This window comes from Grampus griseus, assembly GCF_964374135.1.
Source record: "Grampus griseus genome assembly, chromosome: 16".
NCBI lineage: Eukaryota > Metazoa > Chordata > Mammalia > Artiodactyla > Delphinidae > Grampus > Grampus griseus.
In genome coordinates, this window is record NC_139010.1 from 75,117,701 (window position 1) to 75,132,176 (window position 14,476).

Here is a 14,476-nt window from a genome sequence, read left to right on the forward strand (position 1 = left end):
AGGCCAACATCTTCAAGTGTCTCTCAGCTCTGTCTTCATATCACCTTCTCCTCTGTGTGTGTAAAATCTCGCTTAGCATCCCCCTTTTTAAAATTGAGATGTAAATGACATATAACATGTATTAGTTTTAGATGTACAACATAATGATTTGATATCAGTATATATTGTGAAATGATTAGCATAAGTTTAGTTTACATCCATCACCACACAGAGTTACAAATTTTTTTTCCTCGTGATGAGAACTTTCAAGATCTACCTCAACCTCCTTCTTGGAAGGTTACATGTGACTGCATCTGGGGCCCACCTGAGTAATCCAGGTTAAGAGCCTTAATCACATCTCAAGATATCCCATCATATTTTCAAAGATACTTTTTCCGTATCAGGTAACACTTACAGGTTCCAGGGATTAGGCTCTCATATCTGTTATCTGTATTCTGCTGGCTACAGGGGTCTAGACTGAGCTTTTATGGAAATGTCAGATAAGCAACCTGAAGCCGTCCAGTAGTGGGGCTGGAAGCTTTGCCTTCATCTAACTTACTCTTTTCCTCCTGCCACTCAGGGTCGTGGTGGGTGAGGCCCACCCTCTCAGTTCAGGCCTTCAGGGAGTATTCTGAATGGTTACTACCTGGCTCCTCGTTTCCATCTCCCATTTTTGAGGGTCTGTCGCCTGCCTTCCTTTAATTCCCCTTGCAGTCTGATGTCTCCCAGCCCCAATTTTGAGAATTCCAACCCTTCCAACAGGTTAGGACCTGTGCTTTATCTCCCCAAATATCTGTCCCTTCAGGCTTCATCCTGATGTGACTGAGGATGTTCCTCTGGCGGCTCTGGATTGCATGCGGGAGCAGGTGTGGGGGAGTGAGCCAGGGTGCCTATGAACCGGGGAAGGACTGTGGTGCCTAGCTTGCTTCCAGGGATTTCCCTGACTAGGTGTGGTGTAGCCCGGTTCCTTCTGAATCCCTCAAAGATAAGCACACCTGGTACATGGAGTGCTACTTTTCTTCCAAAGACAGCCTAGTCTAATATCACATGATGAAAACACTTTCTTCCTATTTATAGTACTTTTGAATCCACTCTTGGAACATGTACAACCTTAGCATTATTGAATGAAAGAATTCTTCCTAGCTCTATTTTCACGGTAAGGGCTCCACATTAACTGGAATAGCTCTGTCTGAGTCATTTGGGATGAATGGTGCTATCCTTGAACACACTGTTTCCAGTCTCTAAATTTATCTCTTGATAGAAGTCAGTGTGTGTGTGCGTGTGTGTGTGTGTGTGTGTGTGTTCACCCAGCTATGTGAGTGTTAGTGGATTAGTGAATTAGGGGTAATAGAAAGTATATTTGAATTTAGAAAGAGGGGAGGAGCTAAAATGATACAAGAGGATGACCAAAGAGGGAAGGACAAATTAAGAGAAGACCAAGAGCAGGCCCCAAATTCTCCTGGGATGTAGAGCCCAGAACATTCTTTTATGCTAGTGTTGGGATCAAGGTTTGTGGCACCTGAAGCTTTTTTAACGTATGGCAGGTCCTCTTTAGAAAGAAGAATACAAAATAATGAATACAGAATTATGTACAGGGCTTTGGATGAAATCCAAGAGCCCTGAAGCTTAATGTAAAATAAATAAGCAACAAGGATGTATTTATGGCACAGGGAAATATAGCCATTATTTTGTAATAACTTGAAATGGAGTATTAAAACAAACAAAACTCCTGAAGCTTAAGTTTCATTAGCCTCAGGGCAAATCCTCTGTCTCTGGTTGGAAATCTGTGTGGTTAGGTCATTCAAGATGGCTGTTCTCTTGCTCCCTGTACATGCCCTGTTCGACCAGGCCCTGCTTCTCTCACATGATTATCCAATCCTCTTAATTGTAGGGCTTAATTAGTAACTGTCTACATGCTTGCCCCCTGCCCCAGCCGCTGGTTTCCCTGGTAACTGATGAACCAACCTGACATCAATCCCCCCTATAAATGGTAGCCTCCTTCTCCCCTGAGTAGCAAAGATTACTGCCTTTCACCACCCACAGTGTGGGTTCCCTCTAGGACCTTTGTTTTGGATGCGTGAGATCTCTTATCCAATAAATTGTTGATGTCTCTGTCACTGTCTCTGGGTTCTTTCTTCAGTCTCAAGGCTGAAGAAGACTGAAGGCTTTCTTCAGTCTTTGGGCTGCGGGGTGCAGCCCAAAGGAATCAAGACTAAACATCCTTCTAGTTATATGATTAATATCTATTACTTTTATTTCCCAATGATTTGAGCTAAAACATCTGAATCATACCTATTAACATATTTCTTCTTTAATATATATTAATATATACGTATTAGGTATGTAATATATATGTTAAAAATCTATGTAATATGTTAGAAATCCATCAAATAAGCTGAGATTTGGAGGGGAAAACTTTACACATAAAGTACATTTAAAAAAAATTATACAATAACATTTCTTTAACACTTCATAGTTTGGGACACCCTTTCAAAGACAAGTTCATTTAATCCTGGCAATAAACTTGTGAAGAAAGTTTTCTATTTTATCTCCATTTTACATAAGGGAAACTGACCTTCGGGAGGGAGTTGGAGATTTGTCCAAGTACCTCGGGCTTAGGTAAACAGGGGAAGTGGGCGGGGACCCAGGGCTCTGTTAGCCTCTTGCTGGGAATGGGGGAGGGGGTAGGAAGAATAAGACAAGCGAGTTCATCTAAACTGCCTGCCTCCTGGCACTGATCCTTCCTACCTGTCTCTCTTCATCCCCCGCCACCCCTGGATTTCTCAGCTCCAAGCTCGACAGGCAGAACAGTAAGTAATTTGCTCCAAATAGGCCGGGTCAGCAGCAAACAAGGAACTGGCGTTGCTTTGGGGAATGCCTTCAGATCCAGTGCGTGTCCATCTCTGCTGGCAGATACCAGTTCCCCGAAGCTTGCTGTCTTTCTCTGAGCCAGATACTTGAGTTCCAATTGTGAAATCATAAGGGAAGAAAAGTCCAGATAGTAACCTGGGGCTTTTTAAATGTAAGGGCCCCAAATAAAATTGTTTACAGGCCATATTTTTTTCCCATTCAAAATGAAAATAGTTTAACCAAATCCCAAGGGAGAAATAGGCTCATGCTGAAGTGATGGGATAGACTTGTTAGTGTCTGAGTGTTCCCAGCCTGTCCCCTTTTCCCCACAGCTGGAGAGCTTTCTGGCGTAGTCTTCCATTTCCTCCTCTCTCCCATCCTCCAAGGAAGGCCAGGCCTCTCCAGGGGAAATAGCCCTGAGTGGTCAGATTTCACAGCAAAGAGCTGAAAAGGGGAAAGGAAGCTGTAGAGGAGGTTGGAGAGGAGAGGTATGGGAGTATCTGTGCCATAGGATGATGATGAGCAGAAAAGAAATAGATTAAAAATAAACAACAAAACAAAAACTTACAGAGGCCTTTATAGTATTTGAGAAATACTCAAAGGACTGGAGCTTTCTCAGATATGTATGGAATGGCTCTTTTTTCAGCTTTGATGCTGCCATGGACTGAACCGCTTGGGTTGTGGCTTTATAAGCATCACCCCTACAACCTAGAATCCCTACTTGATTAAATCATAGAAGAGTGATGTGAAAAACCGTGAGAAGTGGTCCACTGCTCACAGGCAACCTCAATGCTAGTATCTCACCATTTTCGAGAAACAGCAACTATTAGAGTGATGGCCAAATTTCGAAGATGTATTTGCCACATTTGCAGCTGGTCTCTGGTTACCCATCATGGGCCTCATCATGGAGACTTTGCAAATCACACTGCATCGCTCTCTTCCCCCAACTACATAACCCCCACTCCCTATGCTCACCTGGTCAGGAGCAGCCCAGCACCCTTCCCCCAACACACACCCTTCACTGTGCTTCCTCAGGCTCTTTGAAGAATTGCTGTAAAGGGCTTCCCTGGTGGGGTAGTGGTTAAGAATCTGCCTGCCAATGCAGAGGACACTGGTTCGAGCCCTGGTCCGGGAAGATCCCACATGCCGCGGAGCAACTAAGCCCGCGAGCCACAACTGCTGAGCCTGTGAGCCACAACTACTGAGCCCGTGTGCCTAGAGCCCGTGCTCCACAGCAAGAGAAGCCACCGCAGTGAGAAGCCGGCGCTCCACAGCGAAGAGTAGCCCCCGCTGGCTGCAACTAGAGAAAGCCCGCGCACAGCAGCGAAGACCCAATGCAGCCAAAAATAAATAAATAATAAGTAAATTTAAGAATTGCTGTAAAATTGAGGGAGAACGATGGAGTAGAATTAGGGAAACCAAAACCCTATATTTCCTGTTACTAAGTGCTACTCTTATGAAATGGTGAAATGCTGTGAGCTGTTATTATTTATCTTTAACCAGGAGAAGAAATTCCACTGGGCAGCTTTTCCAAAAGATGTACCAAGTTCCTACAGGAGTAATTCCAGCCCACCCCCGCCATTGTTTTCTGGTACAGCACAAAGCATTCTCTGAAAAATCTCTAAAATGATTATCTAACAGAAGGCACTTTTGACAATTGTTATTGATTTACGATGGTACAGGCCCCAACAGGCCATCAGCCTGAGAGTTGCAATTGGCAGAGGAAGGAGAAGCCACAGCTACTGCTGTGGTTTAGAAAAGGTGTCAAAGAAAAATACTCTTCCTATATTCCGTGTAAAAGAGGATACAGTGCAGAAAAATGGCTTATATACTTAACTATAGCTCACTTTGACAGCATTTAAGGTTTTAGGAAAGCTCAAAACTACTAAGCAGTGTGTGAAGAATAGAAAGAGCTTTGCCCTGGACTCCTGGCTTGTCAATGCAAAAGGTTCTAAACCCCTAGGTAATAAGTTATCTAAAAATATGTTTTTGTGTGTGGTGGAAGAATGTGCTTTAGACACACACATATTTAACTATTTTTTTTTAATTTAAAGCAATAAAAGCACACACACACACACACAAATCAAAACAGCATACAGGAATATAAAGTGAAAAGGAAGTTTCTACCCTCCTTCTTGCCATTCCTGAGTATCCCCCACCCCCATTTCCATTCCTCAGAGGTAACCACACTTCCTGTGTTTTGTTTCAGAAATGTTCTGTGCTTATAAAAACATATCTCTTCCATTCTCCCCTTTAAAAACCCAAATGGGATACATTAAAATACAACTCTGCCGCTAGGACTTTTGCTATTTAACAGTATACCTTGGACTTTTTTCTTCAAATTAGCTATTTAGAACTCTCTAATTTTTTTTTTTTTTTTCTCAGTATGCGGGCCTCTCACTGTTGTGGCCTCTCCCGTTGCGGAGCACAGGCTCCGGACGCGCAGGCTCAGTGGCCATGGCTCACGGGCCCAGCCGCTCCGCGGCATGTGGGATCTTCCCGGACCGGGGCACGAACCCGCGTCCCCCGCATCGGCAGGCGCACTCTCAACCACTGCGCCACCAGGGAAGCCCCCAGAACTCTCTAATTTTTAAGCTATTTTTAAAATTGGAAAGTAAATACATAACACAGAGGAAGTGAGAGACAGCTGGCTTTAGACAAATATGAAATTATCACTGTAAAAGGCTAATTATCTTTCCTCTGGAAGGAGAAAGATTAGATGCAGAAAACACATTTCATTTTCTCTCTCTCTCTCTCACACACACACACGCACACACACACGCAAAAGAACTATTATAGCTGGTTTAAACAATAACTTGGGTCCTTGACAATTTTATCAGACTGTACAACTAAAAAGCCAGTACTTATTAACCCCCAAAGTATAACAATGGAGGAGACATGATCTCTATTAAACAAAAGTGTCTCTCATTTAGACCAATGCAACAGACTTTTCCCTTTTTGTTCCATGGTGCTTCTCAAATGAACAATTTTACATATGTCAAAGCTCCAAAATGGTTGTTACAATTTCCAGTTGTAACTTCATGAAGTTATGGGAGGAGGTATGGCAGTCAAATCCAGGAGGTATCAGCTGATGATTGGTCAAATGTGAAAATTTGGCTTGTGAGTATCTTGGGGTCTTAACCGCTCTGACTGCTGACTGAAGGAATCAGCAGCCTCCTGGCAGGCAGAACATGTATTTAAAAAAATATATCTCCTTTGGAAGATTTCTCCTATACAAACAATACTGAAGAAAGTTCTCGTAGACAAACAACATACAAGACTGTAGACAAGTAGATGGGAGATGATGTTAAAAGTCAAATTTCACCACAGGACACTAGAATCTAATCATAACCCCCAAATCTCAGAAACAAATAATAAACATGACATTGAAGGCCAAATCGATAATCAGAGTTGAGTCTTTTACCATCCTTATTTGCCTGAGTTTAACTATGTGGACACATTTCCTCACATTCACTGATTTCAGGGCTGGAAGAACCGTTAGTGGTAATCTCTTTTAATAAATAAGGAAACTGACACTAAAAGAGATTAAGTGACTTGACTAAGATCAGATAGAACAGGCTAGAACCTAACTTCCTAGTGGATATACTTAAACTAGTATAAATATATGATACATGTAAAAGATATATAATACACATGATGGTCATTCATGTTTAAAAAACAGAACAGCATCACATGAACTTTCTACCATAAACTGGGTGGCACCATTCAAGGGCAGGAGGGCCTTGAATTAGGAAGCTGGAAGAGAGTGATGAAGGTTGGCAGATAGCCACAGGCCAAGGATGGGGAGGCCAGCCAGGGAGTAGGGAAGCTGCAGTGTCAGGAGCACCTGGCAGGTAAAGAGTATTTGAGGTTCAGGAAGTCCTTAGCAGGAACAAGACAAGACACCTGTGGCAGGAGACTGAGGATGTGATATCTGCTAGGGACACAGTATTTACTCTTTTCACTCATTCTGCTTGGCCAGGCCGGGCTCTAGCATGCATTCAGAGTGAGAGGGAGAGAGCACTGTGCATCTGGGTCAGATAGATTCCAGGAACATCTTCAGGTTTTCTCTCTCCTAAGGGCTCTGCTTGTTAACTCTGGATTTACAGGTCATCACCCGCATACACTGATCTGAGTTAATGACTGACTGGTGTTTTCTACTAAGCTGCTGTCAGGCAGATTTTTCCATTTAATTTCATTTAAAACAGTGGTGCTTAATCCTGGCTGCATATCAGAATACTCTGGGGAGCTTAGGAAAAAAAAAATACTGTTGCCAGAGCCCATCTCAATTAAATTCTGCTTTAATTGGCCTGAGGTCCTAGTATTGGTATGTTTGAAAAACTCCCTAAGTGATTCCACTAGGTAGCTATGGTTGGAACCACTGATTTAAAACATCAGGGAAAGTTTCAATCAACTAAGCAATTGTTTCAAAAGTGACAATAGCATTATTTTCTTCACATCTGGCAATGTGATTCATTAAAAAATAAAGAAGTAATTTGCAGAACACCCTGTCTTCATAAGACTTTCTCATTATCTATTCATTTTTGCTAAGGAAAGTCAACACATGGCCGAATTCAACAATAAATCCGAAACTGATGGCTCCACTGAATCTTCTTTCCACCATCTTATTGCCATTATCTTCTTTGTCCAACTCACCTCATTTGCCATAGTAATTGCTCCTATTGACCTTTAGGTTGAGATGTCTGGACAGTCCAAAAGGCATAGTACTTATCACAGATTCCAGGACAGTTTGTCATCATGGGACTTCCTGTGCTATGGAAATTCAACTGAGAAACCAGTGTGGGCTGGAATAATTAGTAATGTGGAACTCCTTCCTGCTTTTGGGCCCTCTCACTTTTATCTAGCAGAAGGTTAAAAGCATTGCCTTGCTTTTCTTCTACCTCGTTTTTGTTTGTTTTTTCCTTCTTCCTTTCTAAGGCATTAGAAAAGGCAGGAGATAGGAGTAGAAAGATTAATTTACTCATAAAACTGGGAGTGTAATTAAAGGTCATTTAGTTCAACCGCCATCTGAGACCAAGAGACTTTCTCAAGATCACACAGCTAGATCACCCCTGGCATGGGGCCTGGAACTGAGGTCCTGACTCTCAAGCCCCATTCTGTTCAACATACCACCTGGCCTTTCAAGATAGCTCGAAGATACTTGGGAGGGCTTCCTCCTTCCACAAGAGGTTCTCCAGCCACCTTATCCTTGTCAAACTAGACCCCTTTTACTTCCTTGACATTTTATTGTCTTCTCACATGCGTCCTGCTTAATTCGGGACATGATAGCTTATGGACTTTGCTCTCTTCCTTCTCGTTATTTAGAGCCCCGTGCTGGTAATACTTGTTTAATTTCTATTGTTACATGCTTCTCGTTGATATGCATTTATTGAATGTTTGCTGTTGTCAAATGTTGCAAGGTTCTAAGAGGAAATTCCAAAACAGAAGACGCCCCAGCTCTGTGGAGAGCCTGGCTGGTGACAGACCCCTGCAACCAGCCCCTTAGGTCGCATTTCCCAGCTCTCCTAGTCTGGGTCTCTGCGGGCAGTACAGGCCCGGGGGAAGAGGGGGCGGGTTTCAGGCTGGATTTAGGGAGTCGGCCTGGCTTTTCTCAGGGCTGCTGAAAGTAACGAATAACCTGCTGGCATGGGAGGGGAGGCCCCAGAAGTGGGCTTCTGCTCCAAAGGCCGCAGGGCAGTAAGGCGGCCAGCCTGTCTCATCCAGGCCGGTGTTCTGCCCGCAATCCCCGGGGTTGGGAAAGCGGGCCCGCCAGGGGCGGGGCCTGGAAAGAGCGGGAGGAGGAGGAGGGGGCTTGGATGGGGAGAGAAGAGGGAGGAGGAAGAGCCTCGGGGGAGGAACCAGGCGGAGAAACCCAGGAAAAGCTGGAGAAGAAGGAGGCGGGAATGGGCAGGAAGAGGAACAGAAAGGAGAGAGAAGCGGGGAGGAGACGGGGAGGGGGTGGAGCCTGGGAGAAGTCAGGGGAGAAGCCGGGGAAGGGGTGGGGCAGGGGGAGGAGCCATGAAGGGGAGCGGGGGCGGGGCCGATCAAGGGGCGGAGCCGGGGGGAGAGGCCTCCCAAGGCCGCCGCCGCCGCCGCCGCAGCGCGTTCTCCTCCCGCGGGTCTGGCAGCCGGGGTGCTCCCTCAGCCGCCGCTCCCCGAAGCGCGGGCTTTGGCGGCCCCAGCCGACGAGGACGCCCCGCGCGAACCGCCGCCTCTGGGGTAGCGGGGTCGCGGGGCTGCAGAGCCGCTGGCGCGCCCGGGCCGCCGCCGCCTCCCTCAGCGTCCGGGGCCGGCATGGAGCTCTTCCAAGCCAAGGACCACTACATCCTGCAGCAGGACGAACGCGCGCTGTGGTGCAGCCGCCGCGACGGCAGCCTCCATCTCCGACCGGGTGAGGCTGGCGGCACGGGGTCGCCCTGGGCGGGCGGGGGGCGAGGAGGGGGCGCGGCCGGGGCCCCTCGGCCGGGGGCTGCGGATCTGGCGCCTCCTGCGGCCCTGGCGGGCGGGGCGGGGCGGGCTCGAGCGAGGGCGCGCGGTCTGTCATTATTTCCTGAGAGGAGGGAGCGCTGCCGTCGCCCCTGCCCCTCTGCGGGGGACAAAGGACTGGCGACCCTCGTCCCTCCGAGCGCGCTTCCGCGTCGCGATCTGCTCCGCTGCCCGGGAGAGGGGACGTGAGTCGAGCCGCCCGCAGTCGGGGTCGGGCCGGCGCCCACCAGAAAGTTCGAGCGAGGTGCGCCTGGCCTTAAAGGCCTCTTCCTCTCAGGAGTGGCCTCTGCCCGTCCTTCGGGACAAGTTCTGGGTTCGAATCCCGATCTCAGGCCAAAGGCGATCGCGCCAGTTCAGTGGAACATCCTGCCGGAGCTTCAGTGCCTGTGGACATCTATGTGTTTTTGGTGGTCCTTTATCATTAAAGGCGTGACTTCATTCTGGTTACTTCATAGGCACTCGATTTACAGCGCCTTTTTTTTTTTTTAAATTTTAGTATTACAGTTAAACTGTATCGTAATGTTCAACTTTTAATATTTTTATGTGACTCAGTATTGTGAGATACACTCTTGTGGGTCCATGTTTGGGTGTCACGTAAGCTGTCATGAGATGTCTAAGTCTACAACGATTAGTCTGCATTAGGAAAACTAGGTCACAGTGGTGAGTTAAACAGGGCAGTCGCTGCCCTCAGAGAGCTGACAGTCCGGGGGGGGCGGTTTCCCTTGAGGGGGCCCCGGAGCACCTCCCCCTTTGAGGTTGCCAGTCCTTTTTCCTAATCACTGCAGATCTTTCATTTTAGGAGAAGTAAGAGAACAGAGTTCTTGAGAGAAATAGCCAGAGCATTTCAAGTTTACTTGTAATTCTTGTATGTAATCTAGACAAAAGAATTTACGTGGTATGAATTGGAAAGTATGAAAGGCACAAACGAACTTTTCACATACATCACAGCAGTTACCATTTATAGGAGGTTTCCAAGGATCTGGTCCCTTAATATATTATTCCCAGTCCTCACAACAACCTTACAAAGCAGGTGGTGAGGTGATATCCTCTTTCTCAGGTGAGGAGACAGGTGTGAAAGTTTGAGTAACTTGACTGAGGTCACAGAGAGTAGAATTGGCCCCCAAAACACTTTCTGGCCCGTCCCACTGCTTGCCTAGGAAGGCCTGCTCGTTGATTTGCTAGAGCAGTGAAGGAGAACTTATTTTTTTTTTCTAGGTTTTGGATGTATTTTCTTGCTATTACATTTTATTTCCTCTATTCAGAATGGAAGAGAAACTACTGCACCCAAATAAGGTTCTTTGATAATCTTGAGACAGGAGGTGTTGTAGATAGGCTAATTTTGGCCGGTCTCCAGTCATTCTCTTCTCCCTGTTTTTCCTGATTTGATCATTTGCCTGGTCTTTCTCCCCTCACCCCACCCACAATGTTTGGATAAGGCTTCAAGTGCAGACTGAAGAAACGTAGATTGCAAAATTCCCCAGGCTGTCAAAGAGCCGACTCTTTGGATTCTTAAGAGCTTAAAATTAACTATGGCAGCTGGATGGAACTTGACATCACCTCTAACTCATTGGACAGAACACTTTTCTGTACTTCATTTCCTCAGCTATAAAATGAGGGTTGGACTTTTTGGTCCTTGTGCATAATGAAATGTTTTTGAAACAGTGCCAATTTAAGTGTTTGTTCAGTGTACCTCTTTGAGGACAAGAATTGATGTGTTTCATGAAAAACACTCAGGAAATCTCTAGGTCACCTGTGTATTGGGACAGTGAATTGAAGCATATGTAGATAGAGGTGGATGTGGTTGTCTCCATTTCTAGGGCTACTCTCTCCTTTCTCTTAGCCTCTAAGATTGACAGAGATGAACCAAGCTGGTGGAATTACATGGAAGGAGGTAAGGTCCCAGGAGTCCTCTGAATAGATGGCTTTAAATGAATTATGTGTCATTCTGTTTGGTTTGTGTTCATTTCTTGTACACAGGAACCTGTCCAGTCCTAACAGCTTTAGGGATAAGTTGCTCCCCTCAAGAGAAGTAAGTCAACTCTTCTAGGGTGCTGGCTAGTAGCTTACCTTTCAGTGGAAGGATACTTAAACCCAATCATCTGAGCTGAAGCTCAGATGATCATGCTACAGGCTTAAGCCTTTAAGGAATATTCACAGGGAAACCTGGGCCTAGATTTTGGATTAAGCCATGTGGTTTGAATTACTGTTTATATATCCAAAGTCCATATCAGAAGGCAAATTAACTTTTTTCTGAATAAAATGGTTGTAGCCTTTGCAATTAAGTTATCACACTTCTTAGGATACAGCCTACCACAGACTAAAGCAGACCAAAAATATAGAGGAAGGAAGAGGCCATTATCTTTCAGAACAGCCTGTTTTTGATCTTCAGGTGTTCAAGTACATATAGCCAATGAATAAAGAATCTCACACACCTGACTTTACCAAATAGTTTATCCTATCCAATACTCAAGAGCCTTTCTAAAGAATGCCTATGGAATAATGGCATTTAATTGTTAAATGTTTTCCAGGTCTTTTTCTGTAGACTTAAAATTTTCCATTTTATTGGATCATCTCCCTCTGCTTTTACAGCCAGTTTTGCTATTGTTTGTAATGAAAGCATTTAAAATCTTTCATAGTTTCTTACTGGTTATTCAACTGAATAAATTACTGGCCAAGTCCTTTTCTTTCTAAAGGGCAGTATCATAAGACCAAAAAAGCCTGTGAGCCTTGTGATTTTTATGTTTGTGGCAACTTGAAAGAGGACTTTTCTTCTAGTGTCATCAGAAGGATCAGTATTGATATTTAAGTCTAAAGTGACCACTTCCTTGGTCTGGAATGTTTGTTACTGTCAGTCTCTTTTCCTGCCTAGTTTATTTTGTAAGACCCAGTTCAGATGCCACCCCTAGTCTGTGCTCACCATAGCCTGCATTCCTGGGGCAGAATTATTGGTCACCTTTTTGTGTTTCCAGGTGCTTTAGACATTTGGTACACACGTTAGTTATAGCCCTGACTGTATCATATAATAGTGGTTTGCTTCCTTCTTCCCCAGTGGACAGAGCATTCCTCAAGGCAAGGACCACGTTCTACTCATCTTGGTATCTCTGAGCTTTAGAGTGCTTAGGACACAGAAGGCATTTTTGGTTGAGTTGAGCCAAATTAAATTTAAGTCCAGGTTTTCTCTCAGTACTATCATTGCCACAAATATAGGATGTTGTGTTATGCTTATTACTCATTTTAGGCCCTGTTTTAAATGTCTTCTAATTTAGGTGGAAAATCTCTGTCCAGCTGGATAAGGAAATAAATGTGAGGAAAGGTGCATTTCCACTTGTATGTTGTTTTTCTATCTGATTTAACGTCATATAAAAAAAATCTTTGTGATGGTATTCCGTATTTTCTTCTTTAACATTGTTTAAATTTTTTCTTCTAAGTAGTTGAGTATTTTTTCTGGTTTTCCATTTTTTTAAGGTTAGTGAGTGTCTGTATGCATACTTAGAACTGCTTTTTTGGTGGCTGCTTCTATCTCTTGCAGGGTAATGACCAGCAGAGGAAAATATTTAGACTGTTTTATTTTCAACCAGGGAAAATGGTAAAGCACTGTGTAAACATTCAGTAATCTCTTGAGCGTGGAGTTTCACTATCTGAGAATAAGGGCTGTAATTTAAAGACTTAAAAAGCAATATAATATAGTCCACTGTTGAGCAAGGGTGATATGGTCTTATCTCTTTAATCTTTTTTTTTTTTTTTTTTTTTTTTTTTTTTTTTTGGCAGTACGCGGGCCTCTCACTGTTGTGGCCTCTCCCGTTGCGGAGCACAGGCTCCGGACGCCCGGGCTCAGCGGCCATGGCTCACGGGCCCAGCCGCTCCGCAGCATGTGGGATCCTTCCAGACCGGGGCACGAACCCATGTCCCCTGTATCGACAGGCAGACTCTCAATCACTGCGCCACCAGGGAAGCCCCTCTTTAATCTTAAAACTGCTTCCACTTGTCCTTGTAGCTTTGTCTGATAGGACAGTGTTATATAATTTACTGCTGCGTATTGCTTCATTCTATTCTGAGGCTGACCACGAAAAGATGGTAGAGCATCTGTCATACACATAACATTCATAAGCATGTAAACTATTTAGAGAGAGATGAAACACTGAATGATACATACCAGTGAACAGTTTTTGGAGGGGGATGCTAGTTATCAGAATGTACAGAAACATAAAAATGCATTCCTGTTTTTCTTAGTTATTTTTTGATAATGAAATTATTTTTAATGTCATATGAAAACTTTTTTGAATGAGAAATTAATTACAGAATTGAAATCTAAATAGAACTTTTATCTGTTTTGCGGAATCATATTTTATGCAACTATATCCAGTTTAGACTTTTGTGTTATTTGGTATTTACTTTGAAAAAATTTTTTAACTTTACCTTTTTTAGAAAATCATGTTTGCTAAAAATTCACCACTTACCATGACAAAATGTAATAGGGCATTTTAATTTAAAAATTAGTTATTAATTATATTGTAAAAATCTTTTTAACCATTTTTGTTGCTGTTGAATAACCAGTTTTTTTCCTCTAGTGTCTTTAGTTTTCAGTTTCTTTAAAATGGCTTACCACTTTTATACCTTGAACACTTCTTACCCCATATTTTATATTTCTAACAGGCTAGCAGTTGGATTGAACAGATCTGTAAACTTATTTTGTGAACATTTATTGTTATGCATGCAAGATACAAAACACATCTTTCCAAAAAATTTCCCTCTTTCTTTGGCTTAAAAAAAAAGATAGTCTTTGTAGGGTGAATGATGACAATTTTTGGAATCAGGTTTTACAGCTAGAGGGAAGTTTTTGTGCATATTGTCTGCTTTGTGAACTGAGATTAGTAGTAGCTAATAACAACCGCTTTTATTTACTAAGCATTTTTCTGAACCAGACACTGTTCTAAGCCCTTTATGTGTACTGTTTCATGTCATCCCCACAATAAAACTTAGGCGGAGGGGTTTTATTATTATTTTACAGGCACAGAGAAGTAATTTGTCCAAGTTCAAAGAATAAGAGGGAGAGCCAGACTTCTAACCCCATATTAACTCCAAAGCCAAGTTTTTCTCAATATTGACAAAAATGTTTTATAAACCTTTCTACCTTCTTGACCACAAAGTTGTAGGATTTATA

The 14,476-nt window shown here is 43.7% G+C and overlaps 1 protein-coding gene across 5 annotated transcripts in view; it reads left to right on the plus strand.

Annotated features, from left to right (window-relative positions):
* Nucleotides 1-9,032: 9,032 nt before the first annotated feature.
* Nucleotides 9,033-14,476, plus strand: part of INPP5F (inositol polyphosphate-5-phosphatase F) — a 92,599-nt gene continuing 87,155 nt past the window's right edge. For all 5 annotated transcript variants that reach the window (XM_082673775.1, XM_082673776.1, XM_082673777.1 and 2 more), the window contains exon 1: nt 9,033-9,220. In XM_082673775.1, the coding sequence (XP_082529901.1) occupies nt 9,124-9,220 (97 nt within the window). In that variant the 5' untranslated portion in view covers nt 9,033-9,123. The remainder of the gene's footprint in view (nt 9,221-14,476) is intronic.